Genomic DNA, 22,828 nt, shown 5'->3' with positions numbered 1-22,828 from the left:
TAGTTGTCAAAGAAAAGAGACAGTATATTACTACTATCTGTCAAATAGCATAAATCACTATTTGTTTTTCCAACCAGAATATTAGTTTGAAAACACAGAAAATTAAATACAATGAAGATACCAAAAATGATTCTGTTTTAAGATTGTTGGACAATCTTCACTGTATTTAAAAAGATTAAATTCTGTTGTGTACAAAACAACAACAAGAATAAAAGAAATAGATAAAAGGAGAGAATTTGTTTGATTACAAAAATCAAACTCGAAATAAAAATAAATAAATAAAACCACAGATTTTATTTTGTTACAAAAATAAAAATAAAATCTAATTAAATAAACATAATAAAAAACAAAATAAAATTAAACAACTTACTTGGTTAATTTATTTGAATAACTTTTCTGATCAAGTCCAGTGTTTAACACTGTGTCCTTAAGACAGATTCGTCCTCTCCACGGTGCTTTCAGAATTTGGACGTCTATCTCCCAGGATGAAATGATCTTACCACAAACAATAGCAGCACTACAAATTGTTTGCCTTACGAACACACTAAGTGTTTACACTCTTTCTTTCGGAAATAAAATGCAGCAAGATGAAGAATATAATTTGCAGAGGATGGAGTACGAAAAATTTCAGTAAAATCCAAATGGGAGGCTAGTCTATTTATAGATGTAAATGTGGCTTTTGGTTTTGAATTGAACAGGTATGAAACCTGTTAGATTCAAATTTAAACAGATTTGAATCTGTTTATTCAAACAGATAGAAACGGGAAGGGCTCTGTTTGGATGAGCAATAAATCCAAAATAGTTTAATTCTGTTTGAAAACGGGAAGGGCTCTGTTTGGATGAGCAATAAATCCAAAACAGTTTAATTCTGTTTGAAAACAGGAAGGGCCCTGTTTGGATGAACAATAAATCCAAACCAGTTTAATTTGAATTTTGGATTTTATTTTAATAAAAAATAAAATTAAATTCAAATGTGTTTGGCCCAAAAAGATTAGAAGCCCAACCGGACGGACGGCAGCGGCGGCGCGCATGTGTGGTGATTTTTGGGTCCAATGGGTCTAGCCCATTTTGCCCATAACCTTTCCCTCTAAAACACTTGGGTACCCCTTGGGGCACACCCCAAGTATCTCACCCTAAGCCTTATAAACCCTTTCAAAACTTCCCACCAAATCAATGTGGGACAAGCCAAATTACAACTTTAAGAAATTTCCACCATAACTCCATTTCCATGGAGCACACTTTGGCTTCAATTTCCCATTCACTCGGTAATGGTTTTGAGCAACCAAATATACCACGTGAATCACAACGCGGCATAGAACGCGTTACCACTTTGACCCGAGTAAATCGATGCTCGGGGCCCACCTAAAAAATAGACCAAACTTGAGAAAAAATTCTGGTTTTTACCCAGAATTTTTCCACCATTTCCAACAATAAACACCAGAAAATCCTTGAACTGTCTACACTTACTTTTGAAGGAGCATTTTCAAAGCAAACAATTATCATTTCCTGTTGAAAATCACGCATATATCTTAGCATAGAAGAAAAAATATTTTTTAAAAAAAAATAGATGAAAAAATTTCAAGTAGTCACTAAAATTTGTCTAATGATTATGCTACTAATAAACTTATGTATTATTTTTAGTTATGCTCAAAACTAATCAATGCAAGATTTTTCAAAAGCCAAGTAGAACTCAAATGCCAAAAACTGTTATTATCATCTTCTGAGACATTTCCTCATGAGACCTACAAAAGGTTTTATCAAATTAATAACCAAAATCAAGCATTGAAATCTTCCCCTAATAATCAATTTAACAATCTACTTCATAAAAAATTTATCAAAGCTATTATACTATTTCAAAAGAGGCAAAGAAACTTTATGATATATAAATTCAGATAACCACTGCATGATATACAAATTCAGATAAAAATAAACTTTATTATGGAAAAAGAGGCAAAGAAACACAAAAAGCCACACCTGGGAGATGATGATAGGACCACCTTGAGACTCAAAACAACTTCTCATCCTTCATCATTTGGACAATTTTTTAGATTAATCTTGAGAGAGAGAGAGAGAGAGAGAGAGAGACCTTGAAAAATTGTTGATGCGTGGAACATACTTCAACCAAACAAGAAAACCCCTAAAAACAAAAAAGTAAAATAAAATCAAACATTAAAAAAAAAACTTGAATCTCAAAAATCCATTCTCAAAAACTCATCAAATATATATAGATTAAAACTTTCAAATACACAGGAATGGCCTTAATCACCATAACACAGCGAAATATGGTCGGCATTGGCTAGGACATCCACAGGAATGGCCCTCAAGGCCACCCATTCGAACCCAATGTTTCCGGCTTGCTTCACTACCACAAAGTTCTGCGACACCATCACCATCTGCCCCTCCCGGTTCCTCTTGTTGAACACAGACTGCCCACGGTGGTCCGCGATCTGCATATGGGCTTCACCCCTTCAACTTGTAGTGTGGTGCCATGATAGCATCTTGCTCAAATTTTCAACTTCATTTTCAGCAACTTCATTAGTTTTAACAAGTTATAAGAAACCCACATTTTTATACTTTAAAAAAAAAAAAAAACAGAGTACATTACTAGAAGAAGAAGATCATATATCAATGCTTTCTGAACCAACTTTATGAATCGAACCAAGTTATACTAAAACCCACAACAAATGAAGAGAGAGAGAGAGGGCAAAATGAGCAAAATGCAAGTAAAAAACAGAGTACAAGAATAAAGCCCTAAAGTGATGAAGGAGGATGAGGGAGCGGAAGATGAAGGAATAAAGGTTATGGCTGGGAGAGAGGGAGGAGGACAGGAATAAAGGGTTCGGGTTTGGGTCTCCAACGAGGGAGAGGAGAGGTGGTCGGTGGTCGTCGGTGTCGCAACGGCGGTGGTCATCGCAAGAGAAGAGAGAGTAACGTATGAAAGAAATAGGAGGAAGAGAGAAAAGTTTTGAGGAGAGAAAGAGATGTATCTGTGAAGGACAGATGAGAAGAGAGGGAAGGGGTGAGGCAGACATGGGTAGGTGGGAAGGCAACAACGATGCTTTTAGGGAGAGAAGTCTTTGGGCGAGAGATATATTGATCTGAACCATTGATATAAACTTGGGATTAATCTTAGCCATCAAATCAAAATGTATCTCTGATACATTTTGATATATTTTTAAAAATCATTCTTCCTTATTATATAGATGTAGCATCTCTCTTATAGAATATGTAGCATCTTGTCAACTATAGCTCTTGCCGCACTTGCAACTATTTTGATGAAAGCTAGGTATTTTTCTCTCTCTCTCTCTCATGCTTTGTATACACATCTACATGTTTATATAATTTTTTTTTTGTTGCATTAGCCATTGTTTATGAGCTATTTACTATTCAAGTAAACAAGATTGAGTCTACTTCCCCATCTATTTTATATCAATTTCATAAATATATATATTGATGATAATATTCTTATATTTTACGGAGTGGTCATAGGCTACATATCTATGGCGATGTTTAGGAATAAATTTTTTAGGTTTTTTTTACTAAAAGACAAATTGGTTATAAAACCAAAAAAAATAAATCAAAACAAAATATCATATCAAATTTCATAATTATTTCACTTTTTTTCTCACAAACATCACGTCAAATCATAAAAAAACCCAACTATCTTCCAAAACACAAAAAAAAAAAAAAAAAATCTCCAATAATATTTTACAACTAAAAAAATTATAAAAAAACCAACTTCCCAAACACCCACATAGTGTATTTTTTGGTTTTTTGTGTGCATGTTATGAGATAATTGTAGCTTGGGGATTTTTTAAAATAAGCATAATGCTAATTTCAAGGAAAAAATAATTTGAGTGACTGTATTTTCAATTCAAATATGAGTTTAAAAAATTGGATGATTTGGTATCATTTTTTAATGTTGTCTTCCATTTTTGGGGAGAAAAAAAAAACAAAATATTGCCTAAAATAGATTTGTGGAGATATTTCAAAAAAATGTTTACAATTTTTTTTTTTTAAAAAAAAAAAATGTGTGGTAGAAAAGATTGTGTTTTCAAACATTCTCTCACATGTCAAAATGATAAAAACGAAAACTAAAATAAATGGGGAAAAAAAAAAAAATCAAAAGGGCTTTACCTTATGTTTTTCAATTACAATAATTTGTAGCAATTTATGTTTTATCATTAGTGTGTTTGATTTTAATTTTCTGAATTCAATTTTTTATTTTTTTTGTTTTTCACGAATCTTTTTTAAACTTTAAGCAAATTTTTTATTTTTTTAGATGTACCTCACATAGATGTATTTAAAAAGGAAAATATTTATAAAAAATATTTTTAAAATCAATAAATGCAAAAGAATACGAAAAATGTACCAAATTTCAATTTTTTTGTATTTTTTATATTTAGTGAAATTTTTAAAGATTTTTTCACAAATATTATACTTTTTAAGGGTATTTATGTTAGGTGCATCTAAAAATTTTAAAAATTACTTAGAACATTAAAAAAATTCAGTAAAAATAAAAAAAAAAACAAAAAATTTCAATTTTTATAAAGTGAATCATGAAAACTCAAACCAAACAGCTAGCATTTGTTTATATTAGTTTGTGTCCAACAATAAGTAAATTTGTTGTTTTGAGTTGCTATTGGGATATATTCATATAAGTACATTTAACAAATTAATGTCCACTTTTTCTTTGCATGCATTTTGAAAGATAGAATAGACTATTTGAGCCACAACAGATAAAACATCACATCTAACTCATAATCATTACACTCTTTTCTCACAAAAAAAGTCAAAAAGCCAAAAAATCCTTCCCAAACCAAGCTTTAGAGCCCATGCTCAAATAGCCAAAAAAGTCAAAAAGCCAAAAAATTAACTCACTTCCCAAACGGAGGCTCATTCATAAATTTGTAACAAATATCATATTTGAATTTCTATTTATTTGAGTTTTTGCATAAGTCACATCAACAAATTCCTTTTCACTTGACTACTTAAAAAAATAAATTTATATAAAATTAAAATTAAACATAACCCGTATATAGCATGTAGAAAATAATGATACTGGGCTATCATTTTCTTTTTTTATTTTAATTTTATTTTGATTTTTTTATTGGACATTTACCCCCAAAAAAAAAAAATATGGAGCACTAAATGGGCCGCATAAGTTTTTGGCTACATCCATTCCCGTGAGGCCCCCCCAATTCATATTTTTAACTTCTTACATATATAATAAATATAATGAAATAGTAGCAGAATATATTCTTATTCCTAATGTAATAAATAAATAATTAAAATTAAAATGAAATTACATCTTCAATGATCATTTTCCTACGGTCATTAAAGAAAATATTATCAATCCAATTTAAAGTTGGTCATTCCATTAAATTGATTGTTAAATTTTTCTATACGTACATCTCTAGAGAGTGAAAACTATAAAAAAAAAAGTTGTTAATTTTAATCTCAAATTTGAACATAAGAATCAAATTAAATCTATATTGAAAATATACAAACCAAATGATTCAATTTAAAAAAATAAAGATTAAAGTGAAATTTGAAGTAAATTATAAAAGTAAAAAAGTATAATTTACTTTTTATTTGAGGGTTAAAGTGACAAATGACTTATATTTAGGGTGAAAGTGTAATAATTTTTTCCAAAAGGAAAAAAGGATAAATTATGTTTTGCTCTTTATATTTGGCTAATTTCTCATTTGTACTCTTATTGTTTTATTTTTTTTACTTTGGTCTTTCATGTTTTAAGTTTTTTTTGATAACTTATGTTCAAATTTTGACAGAAAATGATATATTGACAACCACAAGGATGTACCTAAAAAAAAGACAATCACAAAGACAAAAAAATATTGAGCAATGGTAGATGGCCCAAATTCTGTGGCTCAAATGTGGCTCAAATGGCCAAAACGACGTCGTTTTGAGTACAAAACAACATCAAAATGGCCAAAATGACGTCGTTTTGGCCATTTGAGCCACATTTGAGCCACAGAATTAGGGCCCCCAAACATTTTTCAAAAATATTTTATCATATATAACTCATACTTTTGACACATATCCAAATCTTAATATAATAATGTATATTTTATAGTATGCGACAATTAATGTGATATTTTATGTTAAATGTTGGATAAAAGTTAATTTTAAGCGTAGATTGAAAAATAATTGAAATATGAAGAGTCAAAAGAAAAAATAACTCAACATAAAGGGGCAAAGTGTAATTTAGAAAAAGAAGAAGAAAAACACATTTTTACTTCTGTAGGACGCGTAAGAGAGAGAGACATGAAGACACCAAATCCAAACCCGGACTTGTTCGGAAGAATGAACCCGATTGGATAATCGGCGACGCGTCCGGCGGAGAAAATAGCTTCCGGCTTGTTTTCATCAGTCAAAAAGAAATGTGAAAGCGCAAAACGAAGAGAGAGAAGAGAGATCGATCGAGCGACGAGCCTAAAGTCGGCGCAAAACCTCCTCTGAATCGCTCTAAAATCATATCCGATTCATCAAATTTCTCATATTCCCAATCAAATCTCTTCACCTTCTTTGTCAATCGATCACCATCGTAACAACTCTCTTCTCTTTCAATCCCTTACGCGCGAACTGTATCTATATACACGTATGTTTGTGTAATTCGTTGTTCGTTTTGCGATGTGTTTGATGTATTTGGATAGCTATGTTGTATATTAGTATAGATATTTTTTAATAATCTGTTAATTGGAATTGAATTGACTACGAGGTTTTTGTGTTTGACAATTTTGGTTAGATCTGTAATTGTTTGGAGGCGAACATGGGCTGTATGGATGGGTCTGGTTGTTGATTTTTTTTTCCCGCGATTGAACAGTAGAACAACCAACTAATTCAGTGTTTAATCTTTTGGGATATCAGAGAGATGGATTTGGTTTCCAGTTGCAAGGTATTTTAAATCTTGACTTTGGTTTCATGGAATTTATAATTCTGAATTATGTGTGTATACTGATTTTAATTGTTCACAAATTGGCTACTGTTAGTTGAACATTGTGAAGATAGCGAACTTGTTTACAAGAATGCAAAGTTCACAAAATCATTTTGGGGCATGACAAATTTTTTTTTTGGGGGGTAGCAAAGAGTTCATCCATTTTTCTGATGCGGTTGAGTACTGTAACCGTCTGATATTTTGGTGGGATGTGTTTTGAATTTGCGAAGTATGTTTACTTTTTATTTAGATCATATCAGTGGAAATGGAAATTAACTCAATCTAGCATTTTGTTGCATACCCTGCGTGTTGAAATCAACTCAACTTGCCCCCGTCTGCAGAATGAATTAAAAAGTTGCCTTCTTTGGGAGAAATGTTGCACTTGCGAGAGAGAAATGGTTGATTCTGGACATCTTCTTCCTATGTAATTGTATACGCAGTGTGGGAGTTATGGTTACAGTTATCATTCACTTTATTTTCGTTTTGTGTTGCCTTTGTTTTTTTTTTTTTTTTGAGTTTGAGAAGATGCATTGGTTAATTCCTCTAATAATTTAAAGCAGTCATAAAGTTTATTTGAATTGTATCATGGGTTAAAATTTGAAATATCATGGACGAAACCCATTGAGAAATGAAATAGGGCATTCTGAGATGATAGTTTTGGTAGTTTGAGTTATTGTGTTAAATAACAAGTTCCAAAAACATTTTAGTCTAATGATAATAAAAATGTATTTTTTGATCTGTCAACTAAGTTAAGCTGTTGAATAGATAACAACCTAGCTAGAAAGCTTCTTTTGGCGACTTAGATTTGGCTTTCATGCGTCACAAGAAAATGTTGTCTAACACTCTAACCTCATTTAGCCACTACTATTGAGTGGGGAGGTCTAGAGGCTCCTCCTCATAAAGAAATACAAGAAAAAATTTGAGGCTTCCTTTGGAAATCTCGAGGCTTTTCACACTAGCTTGCACATTGCTCAAGAAGTCTCATAACCTGGTGTGGTGACAAGTGCTATCTGTTTTTCTGTTTTGAGTCATGGTAATCAAATAATCAACCTATCCACAAAGAAGTGAGGAGACCGCTATCTACTTACTTACGCTCCCTGTAAGCTAGAACCTTGTACACTGGTATGACCTTTACCTTTTAGGAAATTTGGCATCACCTCCATGTTGAATAGTTTGAGTTTGATATACATTGTTGGGCCCATTTCTTAATAGCTTAAGCTTTTAGGAAAATTGGTGACTTAGCATGGTATCAGAGCTTTAGTTGAGAGAGGTCTTGAGTTCAAGTGTCTCTATTGGCATTTTGGTATTCGGTCCCAGTTTGATGATTTCTTCTTTGTTTGGTTGTTTACTTATTCGTCTGTTTGGTTCTCTATTTATCTCTCCATGTGCAAGACAGGATTGCACATGAGAGAGGCTGTTGGATACCTTGATAAACATTGTTGGGTTCATTTCCCAATAGCTTAAGCTTTTAAGGAAATTGGTGGTGACTTAACACCCCACCCAACACTGCATCCCCCATGTTATATATCAATCTGCCTCTGGCCATTTCTAGTTCATGTGATAAATATATTTAAAGTAGATGCAGCACATATGCAGCTGATGTACCCATGCCTGGTAATTACTTGTGAAGCTATGGTTGGAGCTAGTCATTTCAAGTTAGGCTCAATTTTAGGTGTTTGCTAGGGAAAACTAGTTACTATTGGATGATTAGCTTTATTGTTAAATATGCTCCCTAGTGTATAAGTTCATCCATTTGAACTTCAAAATTCTAACAATTATTGAAAGAGGGTAAGTACTAGGTTTGCTAATTTTGCACTTTCTGGTATACATGTTCTTGCTATTTCTTAGCGTGGTGTGAGACTCTGATGGTTTCATGCCCAGGATTCCCTTTCTTTGGTGGAGGAAATGGGATTTGAAACCAATGTACAATCTTTATGCTGTGGGCTTAGGCTGGCCTCAAGGCCTATCCCAATGCATCTCTAGTTGGAGATCTCTCCATACACATTTGAGAAGTATGACTACGGATAATGAAATTTTGTGAATTCTATGCTCAAGTGTAGAAAGCCGTGGCTTGCCTTGCCTCATATGATTTTTTTTCCGGTCATAGGAGGTTTCCTCAGCTCACTTCATCATTGTCACTGAGGTTTCCTCAACTCACTTCATCATTGTCACTGAGGTTTCCTCAACTCACTTCATCATTGTCACTGTTCTCATGGTGGCTACTTTTTTTATTCGTTATTGTCAAATGTCATGTATGATGACTGTATCTGCTTTTTGGTTGCAATGAGTTTGTGATGATGTATCTTCTCTCTTATAGGACAAATTGGCATATTTCAGAATAAAGGAGCTCAAGGATGTTCTCTCCCAACTAGGACTTTCAAAGCAAGGAAAGAAGCAGGTTCAGTATATGAAATATTATTTATATTGCTTGGTGCTTTATTAACTTGTATGAATGAATGGTGAAAGACTAGTTGTTGACCTCTTTTGAACTTCAAGAGGAATAGCTGGAAGCTCAATGTCTGCAAACACTTTAAGCCCTATTTTGACAATGGGCATGGTGTTTTGTGCCAGTTTTACACATTGTTGCACTTTAACTGTTAACAAAGTTTAATTTCCCTAACAACGGCGTAGTACTTTCTTTAAGCTTAATTTTCATTGTAAATCTATAAAGCAACACTTTAAAAGAACAGAGAAGCATTTTGGATTGCCGTTGTTGATGTAATATATCATTCAACCCCGAAGTTGCGGCCCTTGTTTTGGAAGATATTCCTTCCCAACTCTCTTATCAGCCGGCAATTTAAAGGATTACAAATGCGTGCTTGCATTTTATCACTAGTGATTTCATCAGCCGTTTGTTTAGTTCTGAAAATTGCTTGTTCATAACATTGGAGATTTCTTTTGGTAAATTCCCCGTCCTCCCTTTGTCTCTTTCGCTCTTCACTCACCAACTCTCTCTCAACTATTTCAGGTCTATAAATGTAACCTTGTGTTTCTTAAATTCATGGCAACTTGAAGATTTATTTACTTACTTTTTTTGGGGTTGAGCATCTCTTTTATTTAATTAATTGATCTCTTCGTTATTTATCAATTTTAAGTTGGATTATTACAAAGCACATTAGGTCTGACTTGTGTATACTTAATTTTGTAGGACCTTGTAGAACGTATATTGGCCATTCTCTCTGATGAGCGAGGTAATTGGTTCTATTACTTTCTTTATCATTTTTCCCTCAAATATAATGATAAATTATTGTAAAAAGTCCACATAGGGTTTGTACATTTTTCCATACACCAGTGGTTGTTTATTTCCCTTTTCTTTATATATATGCCGTACCAAAGTGTTCATTGGAGTAGGTGGTGGTTTGTGTCCTCATGCCATTACATTTCATGTTTTATAAAGAAAGAACTTCTTTGTTAGGGACTTGGGGTGAATTTCGTGTTTCTACTCATCCCCAAATTAGGCAGAGATGTTGATGATTAAAAAAAGCAGAAATGTTGCTGAGATGATAATTTTTTCAGTAGTTATTTCTTGTCATCTAGGAAGCACGGACACCTTGTCGGAGGCTGCGTACACAGACACGCGTTAGACGTGCGGTGGACACATGTCGGACACTTTACCAAACGTGTCCCCGGTTTTTTTTTTTGAATTTTTCCTGTCGGACACGTTTTTGACACACCAAGACATGTTTAGACACTCTGTAACAAGATAAAGCTTGAAAAATAGAGAGCTGGATCGAGGCCCTAACCCGTCGTCGGACACTTTACCAAACATGTCCCTTGTTTTTTTTTTTTGAATTTTTCCTGTCGGACATGTTTTTGATACACCAAGACACGCTACTCTGTAACAAGATAAAGCTTGAAAAATAGAGAGGTGGATCGAAGCCCTAACCCGTTGGGGAGGGAGGGAGGGAGGGAGAGAGAGAGAGCCCTAACCTGTTCTTCGTTTTGTTCTTTTCTTTGATTCGTTTCTTCTGTTCTTCATTCTTCCTTTGTCGCTTTTGTTTTTCTTCCTCCTCTGTCTCCTTCGTTTTCTTCCTTCCTTTCTCTCTTCTTTATTTTACTTTCTTTACTAGTCAGTGGACAACAATGTTGATTTATTTTAATATATATAAAATAGGTTTGTGTGGGGGCCCATCCACCATCCCACTAATCCTTAATAATGCATTCACCTTCTACATTTTCGATTATAATATTATATATATAATATTTTAATATTAAAATACTCAACACCAACAAAAAAATTTGGTACTGTGCTTATTAATTTTATTATTATTCTAATTTTATAAAAACTAATACTTGATTATTAAATATATCATTGACTTTTATATTATTTTGTATTTTTAATTACCTTCTAATAATTTTTTATTTTTATTTTAGACATATAATAAATAAATATAATTATATATATTGAGCGTGTCCCCGGCGTATCGTGTCCTCCATTTTTTAAAAATTTACGCGTCTGCGTGTCTGTGTCGTGTCCCGTGTCTATGTCCGTGTCCGTGTCCGTGTCCGTGCATCATAGCTTGTCATTATAGTTTCTTTTTTGTGCCGTCTAGTTTTACCTTAGCTTTAACCTTAGTTGTAGCTTGTGCAAACCTCTTATATTAGGAGAAAATTGCATTTCATGTTTTATTTTGGAAGTTTGTAATTTTATACAGACATGGAGTGGTTTTATTCGTGTTAGGATTTTTTACTACCTTATACATAATGTTTTTCAATAAACTAAAATGTGTACCTTTGGGAAATAACTTTAATACAAAGGAAGCAGTCTATTCCATATCTTGATAATGCAGAATCTAGGTATGTTCTATAATGCGATTTCATGCACACATTATATATTTAGGACACCCCTTCACATTCCAAATCCAAATCTTTAAACCCCCAAGGATGGACAATTCTGCCCTTGCCTGGCTAGTCTTGTTCTTATGTCAATGCACAATTGAGTTTTGATTATATTTGTATTGTTATCTTTGGGTTGTGTTATTTGTGGGCTTAACTTCAACATTTCTACTATTCAACTGTGTTTGGCTGAATTTGAAGGTGCATTTTGAATACAATGGCTTTGTTACGTTATGAACAATTGCAAATTGTCTGCCATTTTTGTGTAGTTTCTGGTACGTGGGCAAAGAAAAATGCTGTTGCGAAGGAAGAAGTTGCAAAACTAGTAGATGATGCTTACAGGTATGTTCTTATTGTATCTCATTTCTTACATTTGGATTACATCGTAAGTAATGGCAGATCTTAACTTTGGTTGATTCGTAGATATTTGTTTTCAGCATATCAAATTGAACTTGTTATTATGGTTGTTGAACATTTTCTCATTCCATAATGCCATGTGTTGGCATTTGTTTGGTTGTCTCATTAACTTGCTAAGCATTTTTGTCTCCCCAGAAAAATACAGGTATCTGGGGCTACTGATTTAGCATCGAAAGGACCGGGTTTGTCAGACAGCAGTAATGTTGTGAGGCTCAAGGAGGAAATTGAAGATTCTTATCAAATGGATAAGATTCGTTGTCCATGCGGAAATTCATTGCAAACTGATTCAATGATCAAGGTCATATGAATATCTTAACTTTCATGTTCAAAAGAGTCTTCATTCTATTCATGCTTCCAAGTAAATATTTAATTCATCAGAAATGCAAGTTCTTGTGATAACAATATTGCATAGCCATTCATATGTGAAATATTAATGGCAATTGATAGCATATCATATAATTACTACTCATGCATAGAAAAGAAAATATAAACTCTAGATATGCAAGTGTTAAAATGGTAAACATGAGTATGTAATGCAATGATAACGCTTAGGGTGTTACAGTTCTATACCCCCCACCCATCTCGTTGCAAACTAAAAAAAATAAACAAATAGTGGTCTAATACCCCTTAACACAAACAAAAAACCTGCCAAAGATAAAAGACTTTGTGTAATGTTGCAATGCTATCATCTGTGGTGTATACTGCTTAATTTACGGATTGCACACACTTTTATTTTGTTACTAATTTATTTGTTTTATTGTGCAGTGTGAGGATCTGAAGTGCCATGTGTGGCAGCATATTGGTTGTGTTATTATTCCAGAGAAGCCTATGGAGGGTGTTCTACCAGCTCCTCCTGACATTTTCTATTGTGAACTCTGTAGACTCAGTCGGGCAGACCCGTATGTAATGCAGTTGTTTTTTTTTTTTTTTCTCTTTGTTGTGCATATGTGGATGAATGTTTCATGATTTCTGTGTGCGCTTTTGCTGTTACTGGTATTTTACTTGTTGGGTAACATCACATTTTTTTTCCACTCATGCATCTATTATGGGATTTGTTTCAAGTACATGATTGCTTTGCTACCTTACGTTATTATTTTTTCCCCAATAAGTATTTCGTTGCTGGTTCCGTGTTACATGTTCTTCATTATCTTTTTTCATCAACATGCTATCGATTTAGTTAGTCTTTGGAAAGTTTCATATCGTGGTTTCCTGTAATTTGAGTTTCCTATGCCTGTTCATTCGTTTTTGTGCCTCATCATTAATATGTGTGGGTAGCACAAATTTTAGTACAGTTTTGTTTTATGTGATAAGTTTATCTTTGTCTGTGATTCCTCAGTTTGATTTGTTCGTCATGTTTACATAAGTAATTGGACTATCATTAGTACATAACAAATCTTGACCAGTCAACAACTTTTTGAACTTTTGCAAAGTCTTCATCTATAAATTTCTTCCAATTTTGATATTGCTGTAAAGCCTGCAATTATAAATTATGAGAGGTTCCCCCTGCCCTAAGTTTAAATGACCATGATGGTTGTTGTCAGAACTTTTTCTGAAGTACTACTGTACATAACGTGACTGATGAAGCTGCAGTCAAAGTCTGGATTATGATTTGTTTTGGAATGGGCATTAAAGTTAAGAAAGTAAATCTTGATCTCCCCAGTCCAACCTGCCTGGCTTAATTGTTTGAAATCATTTGTCAAGCCAGCTGCGAATGTTCTTAAACTCATTGCAACTTAAATACTTATCTGGGTGGTTCAATATGATTAACTTTCCTCCAATTTGATCTATCATTCTTTCTCACTCTCCTGAAGCTTATCTAACATAAAAAGTTTTTAATTCTTCTGATTTGTTTTATGATGTGCAGCTTTTGGGTGACGGCAAAACATCCCTTGTATCCTGTTAAGTTGACCATTGCAAATGTTCCAACAGACGGGTAAGTGCATCCCCAATTCTGATTCTTAGGTTGTAAATCATGCTTCCTTTCTCCCTTGTTGAACAATTTTGTATATATGAAATGCCAATTTGAATGTTAATGGAAGAATTTTGGTTTTGGCTAAGGTGAGTGTAAAAAGAACTTGAATTGAGGATTAGTTTTGTTAAATTTTCATTTTTCAAGTGAAATCCCAGGTTTACAAGTGGCAAATGGATTTAGCCTTTTCCTTATCTCTTTCGTTTCATTTTACTTGGATGGAATTAGCTTTTATTATGTTGATGCAATAACTTCGAGATGACGTGTGCAATTTACCGTTGTCTTAATATTTATATTATTTTCTTTTAGAAAATATTCTCTTCATATATTCCCCTTATTCGACAAAAGCTTATCTTGCCTTGTCGTATTGATTTTTTGTTTTAATTAAATTTTTTTTTTCTCTACAAAATTTGTTAGTTCAAATCCGGTGCAGAGCATTGAGAAAACATTTCAAATTACAAGGGAAGACAGGGAATTTTTTAAACAAGAGCATGATGTTCAGGTTGGTTGGTGTGCATTTACATCTGCATCATGAAAATTAATTTTCTACCAAGTACTTATATATGTTTTAACTTTTCTTCGTAATTACGATGTAGGCTTGGTGTATGCTGCTTAACGACAAGGTTCCATTTAGGATGCATTGGCCACAGCATGCAGAGCTACAAGTCAATGGTATGCTCATTTTGCTTTATCCATTACATTATGTTACTTGCATGTGGGAGTTTGTAAACTATATTGCTGTGATATGTTCACTAAAGTATCCTTATTTGTACTAATTATTTTAGACCATGCAGTTGTAATCATTTAGCCGTGAAAACATATTCCGCATATCAAACATTCAATGAAAGCTTGTTTTTGTATTTTGTTTTATCTATTTATTATTTACCTGTTGGCCTTTTGATTTAATTATAAAAAGGTAAATTACACTTTACCCCCTTACGGCTAGACCAAATAATATGGTGGCCCCCCCCTAAAGTTTGATTTGTGACACTAAACCTGCTTGGATCAATACCAAAGTGAAAAAATGGATATTTGTGATGAAAGTGTTGAAAAGACCAAAATAACCCTCTTATTTCTCCTCTTATGATTCATTTGATCATTTGTTCCCTCTATTATATCGTTTGACTTGCTTTCTGAATGTTTTCATTGTTTATATGACATTGTCTTCTCTTGGAACTTCAATTTCCTTAGAAATCTTAATTATCATGAGGGAGCTTTCAAGGGTACTTGATGCCATCCATCTCTAAGCACCTCACAGAGCATCCTTCTCTATTTTGGTGGAGGGAAGGCCCCTAAATAAGCTCAAAATTATTCTGAGACTCAAGCTCCTAGTCCTGCATCCCTTCACAGATAGCTTTTTAACAATCACCTTTAACAACCTCCTGTACTTGGGATCTTCTTGTGGTCTTTATATATATATATATATATGCATATTGTTTTGTGGGTTTTTGTTTGTTTGTTTCCTTTTTGTTTTGTTTTGAATTTTTATAGGCTGTTCTTGGTGTATTTTGTGTATGACCCTACAGGTATGCCATTGCGGGCAATTAACAGACCTGGCTCACAATTGCTAGGGGCTAATGGTCGTGATGATGGCCCTGTTGTGAGTTTCTTGGCCTTTGTTCACTCATTTTTTTGTAGTCCATTTTGTTGCTTATTTTATGCCCAAATGATTTCTTGAGGAATACATTTGTGTGAGTGTTTATTTATTTATTTATTTAATGGACACTTGCATTTCTAACAGCATTAATAGTTTGCTGGTCTTGGTTATATTTCTTAGTTTCCTTCTTGTTTTGTCAGATCACACCGTGCACCAGAGATGGAATTAATAAAATTTCCTTAACAGGATGTGATTCTCGAGTGTTCTGTTTGGGGGTCAGAATTGTGAAGCGGCGTACTGTTCAGCAGGTAGTTTCAATTCTTTCAAAATTAAGACATGTGATGGTTGACTGTAACTCCGTACCTTCACTACGATGAATTCTTTCAGTTATGGCATCTTGTAATAGGAAATGTAATCTAATCACTATTGATTTTGTATATTTTATTAGCTGTCTGAAATTGTTTTATTGTTTTCTGTTGAAGAGTTTTTTGTTGTTTCCTAGTTCTTTGTATGGTTAAATTTGCATTAAATTATTTTCCCCCCATTGGTCTTTGTAGTTGTATCTGCAGTTAGTTTGCATCAGTTTTTTCCAGTGTAGAATTTTAACAAACCAGCTTTTTTTGCAAGGATACGATTGTTTTCATAAGTTACCCTACAATTTGAGGGATCAATGTCGTCATATCATGGTTAGAGCTATTTGTTTCTATGGCTTATGTAGTGTGAGACTCAAATGAGTAGTATTGTTTAATTAAAAAGTTTGTCTTTGCCTTCTATTTAATTGGACGTTTTGCTTTAATTTTATCATCTGTAGTATCTTGTAGTACATTGTGGGGGCAGTATGATTCTGGTTCTTGTTTGCGATGATCTAAACTTTGTTGATCAGGCTGGCAGGTGTAGCCTGATAGCAATTTGGTATTGAACTGTTTTTGTATCTGTGATGGTTTTGGATATTTTAGGTTATGTAGTTTTATGTATACATATATTTATATTTATATATTTTTTTTGGTTGAAGTTTATTAGGCAGTTCAATCACACCAAACAAATGTGTAATTTAGGAGGTCATAATTATTCTTGGTTTTTGTGGTTATGTTATTTTTGCTTTGTTGTTTAGATTCTCAACTTGATACCTAAGGAGTCAGATGGTGAGCTATTTGAAGAAGCTCTTGCTCGTGTTCGCCGTTGTGTTGGTGGTGGAACTGAAACAGCGAATGCAGATAGTGACAGTGATCTGGAAATTGTTGCTGATTCTATTCCTGTCAATTTACGTTGTCCTGTAAGTAATTTTCTATACGTCAGTGCAAGCAATGTGTTTTTATATTTGTGTGTGCTGGAACTAATTGGCCTAGTTGAAGTATGTCAATGTGTACTTTTATTTTTCATTTTACTTCCAATGGAGCTTGATTTCTCTAAGTTATTGATGTTGTAAATATATACATGAGTTGAAGCTTTTGGAGTGTGGAACTGTGAAACGTTTGTATTCAAGTGGTTTTTACCCTAGTTGATAATGAAAGTGTTTTTGCATTACTAAGAGAAAATTACATGAGTTGTATCAACCTTGTAAACTAAGGAATCAGTGTTGCACCTCAAACTGCACTGCTCTTTGTTAATTTTTTTATTAACAAAAAAATGAAATATTATTGATAAAAAGTATGGAGAAAGTACAAATGAGGACAAGAAGTCCTCGAAGAATATTTCCCAAAGTCTGACTAGAGTTTTTCACGAGTTTATGTTCATATTTCATTGTTAAAAAAAGTGATATTACTAGCTAATGTGATGTATTGTCAATATATGTGTGTTCTTTACCCGTGTGTAGACCTTTTCTTGATGTGTTATATTACTCAAGTACATGTGACCTCTAGTCAAGGACAGGTGTTCTGCTTTGGTGTTGAAGCTTCTGTTCTCTTTTTTATTGTGATATGGAGGTAACTGATCTCCCCCTCCCCCCCCCCCCCCCCCCCCCCCCCCCCCTTCTTCTTCGCTTGTGCATATATATATGTACAGATGAGTGGCTCACGAATGAAGGTTGCTGGAAGATTCAAACCTTGTCTTCACATGGGCTGTTTTGATCTTGAAGTTTTCGTGGAAATGAACCAACGGTCTAGGAAGGCAAGCATTTAAAAATAATGTTTTATATGTTGTTGGTATTCTTCTTGTCAAGTTGTATGAGTTAGATAAATTGTTTGGTTCCATCTTTGAGTGTGTTTGTATATTTGTATGGCTGCAGTGGCAATGCCCCATCTGCCTCAAGAATTACTCTCTGGAGAATGTCATCATTGACCCGTATTTCAATCGCATCACATCTAAGGTTGCCGCCTAACATGGACCTCTAAATTTAATCGAGCTTGTCATTGATTTTTGGGTTCATAGGGTTTGTGCTTTGTTGTAATTTTGTGATACAGATGCAGAATTGTGGAGAAGATGTGACAGACATTGAGGTGAAGCCTGATGGTTCTTGGCGGGCAAAGACGGAAGGTGATCGCAGGGATCTTGGAGATCTTGGGCTGTGGCACTTCCCCGATGGTACTCTCTGTGTCCCTATGGATGGAGAAGTTAAACCTAAATCAGAAGCTCTTAAGCACATCAAACAAGAAGGTGTTTCTGAAGGACATGCCAGCTTAAAACTTGGAATCAAGAAGAACCGGAATGGTTTGTGGGAAGTAAGTAAACCCGATGATATGCACTTACTTTCTTCCAGTAATAGATTGGAGAAGTTTGAGAACCTTGGTCGGAATCTAATCCCAATGAGTAGTAGTGCAACTGGAAGTGGCAGGGATGGTGAGGATGCTAGTGTCAATCAAGACGGTGGTGGAAATTTTGAGTTTTGTCCCAACAATGGGATTGAACTTGATTCTATTTCTCTGAACATTGACCAAACGTATGAATTTATCAATCCAAATTCCGCACCATTAGGGGATGTGGAAGTTATTGTTCTCAGTGATTCAGAAGAAGAGAGTGATATCATGATTCCATCTCGAACACTCTACGAGAATAATCAAACTGATGTTGGTGGAATCACATTTCCAGTTCCCACACATGGAATTCCCGATTCATATCCTGAAGATCCTGCTCTTGTTACTGGTGGTAGTTCATGCCTAGGTCTTTTCAATACTAATGATCATGAATTTGGAATGCCCCTCTGGTCTTTACCTCCGGGTAGTCAGGCGGGTCCCAGTTTCCAGTTATTTGGTTCAGATGCAGATGTCTCAGATGCCTTGGTTGATTTGCAACACAGTTCCATTAATTGTCCTACATCGATGAATGGATTCATGTTGCCTGCAGAGACTACCATGGGATCTGCTACTCTTTTCCCAGACTGTACTGTTGATCGTTCTAATGCTGATTTAAATGATGGCTTAGTTGATAATCCATTGGCATTTGGTGCAGATGATCCCTCTCTTCAAATATTTCTTCCAACAAGGCCTTCTGATGTATCGATTCAGCCTAATTTGAGAGATCAACCTGATGTGTCAAACTGTATACAAACTGAGGATTGGATATCTCTCAGACTTGGGGGTGGTGGCACTGGTGGTCACAGTGAATCTGAGGCTGCAAATGGATTAAATTCGCAGCCGCAATTACAATCCAAGGAAGGGGCCATGAATTCTTTGGCAGACAAGGGTATGTGCATTATTTTCTTTTTTTAATTAATTTATTTTCGTAAAATTTTTGGTATTGAACCCCGAAATGAGTTGTTAATTTTCCGAATCCAAGAAGCATGAACATGGACATATGACATGATATGGATTCGACACTGACATGTCGACATAGAAATTTTCAAAAAATATAAGACACGACACGTGGGGGGATGTGCAAAATATATAATTTTATATATTTATTTTATGTCATATATAAAGATAATAATAATAATAATAATTAAATGTTGTATATATGAATATTTAAATCAAATATAATAATTTTAAACTATAAAGGAGGATAATAGCTATAAATTTATGTTGTCGTTGTTTTATAATTGCATTTCAAGTTGTTTTATTCAAATTTGTAATGTGTTCAATGTGTGTCTTAATTGTTGGGAACATAACCTCGGGGTTCGTATCATGAATTGAAATAGTTTCGTACCGAATTGCGAATTGAATCGTGAATAGTAAATATTTTGTCACTTTTTCTAAATTACTGAAAAACATATATCTACACATTTAAATGTTAAATATATCTTGTGAATATGAAATATTTAGACTTAAATCAATGAAAATGTTATTTTGAATGATAATCACGTAGTTTAATAAGTAAGAAGTTAACAAAGGTATCTAATAGACAAACTATCAATTTTCAAAGTAACAATAATTAGCAACGATATTGATATTTGGACAATAAGCATACACAAGTAACCGTGAGCAAATGATAAGAAATAATTATTTAGAATCTTTTATTTTAAAGCCTAAATAATTTTACATGTAATATTTAATTATATTCAATTTAATAAAATAAAAATAGATAATTCATAGTGTAACTTTAATCTTAAATATCTTTAGAAGATATATTATGATTTTTTTAAAGGAAAAAAAAATGGAAAGAAAGGTTAAAAATATATTGGGCCTGACTGAATCTAATTGAACCTATTAAAAATTTCATGATTACTAAAATAATAACAAATCATGTATATATGTTGGTTAGTTTGGGGTATTAAACACTATTACAAATTGTATTATGTCATTTCACTAAAAAGAGAGAGAGAAGAAGAGTCGAAAATATGTTGGACACAATAATTTCAAAAATTGCATGAATCGTAAAATGTGAATCGAATAGATTCACCCATAGATTCGTATTGTTTTACAAAAATGGTGAATCAAATCGTGAATCGAATTCTGAATCGTAAGATTCTGATAATGGAGGTTGGGAAGTGTCTGGTGTTGTGTTGGTGTCCGATATGCTGTCCCTACACAACACGTTACTTTCTTGGAAGTATCCATACTTATTTCCAAATGTTAGGCCTGATGTTTTCTAAACAATGTTTTTAAAACTGGACCAGCTGATTTAAACATCAATCGATCCTAATTCCGGTCTGACTTAAACCTCAAACCTAAACATTGTGTTTTGTAAAAACCGGCTAAACCAATGGTTAAACTACTAAGCCGTGTGAACCGGCTTCAAATATGGATTTTTATTGTATCATTGTAATATTTCCTGTTTTGCAGATTCATGTCTGTTCAGCAATGTGGTAAGTACACTTGGAGGCTAATATAATTCAGTTTTCCTCTTATTCATGTTTTGTGCAGCTACTTTGCTACTAGGTATGAACGACAACAGACCTAGTAAGCCAATTAGGGAAAGATCTGATAGCCCTTTCTCATTTCCTCGTCAACGACGTTCTGTAAGACCACGCCCATTCTCTATTGACTAAGATTGACTAGATGAGTCGGACCTTGTTTCCCATGAACAACTGCTACTATAATAGAAAACCCCATTTCCCCCCTGGCTTGAAGAATTCAACTAATTTTTGGAATGATTTGGTGATCTGTCCGTCTTCCTGCAAAGTTGGTTTGTATTTGTAAATTGAAGAAAGCTGTGAAAACATTTTTGTCCCTGTGAATAGTCTTGGTCGGTTGCTGCAGGACACACACCGTTTCTGCTTAAAAGTGTACCGGCAGCGGAGAAATCTCTCTTTTTATTGGTGAGCTGTAGATTTTGTGTTTTACTTTCACTTTGAGCTCTTTTTCACGGTCTTTTTAATTCTTTATATACATATTTGTATTTTTGTTTTTACAGGGCTGATAAAATTCTCTCTTCTCCTGACAGACCCGATGGTCCCATGCTGGTAAATTGTACAATAGACAGTTGCAAAAATTTGGAACAAATCTATTGTATTCGCATTCGGAGGGAGGGGTCGAGTCTACTACGAAAGTAACACAAATTTACTATTTTTTTTCTTTCTTTTTGGTTTCTGATTTATGGTGAGCAAATAGTCTGTTAAATGTCCTCACTCTACTAGATTTGAGTAATTTATAGAAATATAATGTACTTTATTTTTTGAGTATTTTATCTGTTCTAAAATCGAGTGTGTTGCAATGGTTGCAGAGAAACCAGACTCCAAGTTGGAACCCATAGGTTTATGAGTAAATTTTCAATGTAATGGTAATATTGTTGTCATTGATATTCAATATTGAAAACACCAAAATAAAAAGGTGAACCAGCCTATATTTGTATTAGCAATCCCATTAGGGGGTTGGATTGGATTTTAACTATCTAATTCTATGAAATTAGAGGTGAAAATATCATTATTTTCTTACTTTACAAAAATAACTAAATTACATTTTATATATTGAAATTTTTTACGTAAATTCATAAAATTTGTCTTAATTAACTAACATCATATAAATACACAAATAAATATAATTTGTTTTATCTTTCTAACTTAATATTGTCGCATTAATAATTTCCTTGCTTAATCTCATTATACTAATAATTCAACAAATAAAAACAGAATCACCTTATATGATGTATTGTGATTTAATGATAATATTATATATTAATAATAATGTGAAGTTAGTGATAGGACTATTAGCGTGATTTATTCAATTATTAGAAAGTCAAGCGCCATAAATTTCCACCCCCAACTTCAAACCTTTTGAAGGACTTGAATGGTTTAGATAAGGAAGAGTGGTCAGTTTTTCCAACCTGGGAAGAAAAATTATTATTTTAAGAATTAATACGGAATTTAAACATAAAATACATATGGATAAATAAAATTAAAAAAAAATTAGTTAGCTTCACTTTTAAAGTTTTTTATTCATATATATTATAATCATTATGTGTTCAATTTTGTAACCGATTTTCTATATACCTAAACTTAATGATAAAAGAGTAATGCTATATAAATAATAATAATTATTATATTTTCTTACCAAAAAAAAAATCAATACAGCATGATGTAGCTGTTTTATGGTTCTATCACTTCAGGGAAAAAAATAAAAATGATTAAGTTTACTATTATGTTTAATTTTTTCGTAAGAACAAAAAAACTATCTATACTAGCGGTAGTAGAATTACTAACATATCGGTCCCATAATCAAACGCGTAATACATAAGAATGGAC

At 33.4% G+C, this 22,828-nt stretch overlaps 1 protein-coding gene across 6 annotated transcripts; it reads left to right on the top strand.

Moving 5' to 3' along the window:
- Window positions 1–6,237: 6,237 nt before the first annotated feature.
- LOC114266410 (E3 SUMO-protein ligase SIZ1) lies at window positions 6,238–21,769 on the top strand. 6 transcript variants are annotated; one of them, XM_082899873.1, is made up of 18 exons: window positions 6,238–6,622; window positions 6,770–6,919; window positions 9,276–9,356; window positions 10,107–10,149; window positions 12,064–12,136; window positions 12,347–12,509; window positions 12,977–13,110; window positions 14,076–14,144; window positions 14,598–14,682; window positions 14,777–14,852; window positions 15,707–15,780; window positions 15,978–16,085; window positions 16,889–17,050; window positions 17,779–17,883; window positions 18,002–18,082; window positions 18,177–19,395; window positions 21,012–21,406; window positions 21,532–21,769. In XM_082899873.1, exons 2-17 carry the CDS (start codon window positions 6,896–6,898, stop codon window positions 21,134–21,136), a joined length of 2,622 nt encoding a protein of 873 aa, XP_082755999.1. In that variant the 5' UTR covers window positions 6,238–6,622; window positions 6,770–6,895; the 3' UTR covers window positions 21,137–21,406; window positions 21,532–21,769. The 6 variants fall into 6 exon arrangements, with proteins under 6 accessions (XP_082755999.1, XP_082755998.1, XP_082756003.1 ...); XM_082899872.1 differs by having other exon boundaries at window positions 21,502–21,769; XM_082899875.1 differs by having other exon boundaries at window positions 6,318–6,568.
- The last annotated feature ends 1,059 nt before the right edge of the window (window positions 21,770–22,828 follow it).

Source organism: Camellia sinensis, chromosome 12 (assembly GCF_055761805.1).
Source record: "Camellia sinensis isolate YWXY chromosome 12, ASM5576180v1, whole genome shotgun sequence".
Taxonomy (NCBI): Eukaryota; Viridiplantae; Streptophyta; class Magnoliopsida; order Ericales; family Theaceae; genus Camellia; species Camellia sinensis.
This window is presented reverse-complemented; position numbering and strand designations above follow the sequence as displayed.

Excerpts from the sequence above, each read along its gene's own strand:
- LOC114266410 (XM_082899873.1), top strand. The coding sequence starts at position 6,896 with ATGGATTTGGTTTCCAGTTGCAAG. Across the intron at positions 12,510-12,976 it reads AAACTGATTCAATGATCAAG|TGTGAGGATCTGAAGTGCCA; the intron begins GTCATATGAATA and ends TTTATTGTGCAG. Across the intron at positions 18,083-18,176 it reads TCAATCGCATCACATCTAAG|ATGCAGAATTGTGGAGAAGA; the intron begins GTTGCCGCCTAA and ends TTTGTGATACAG.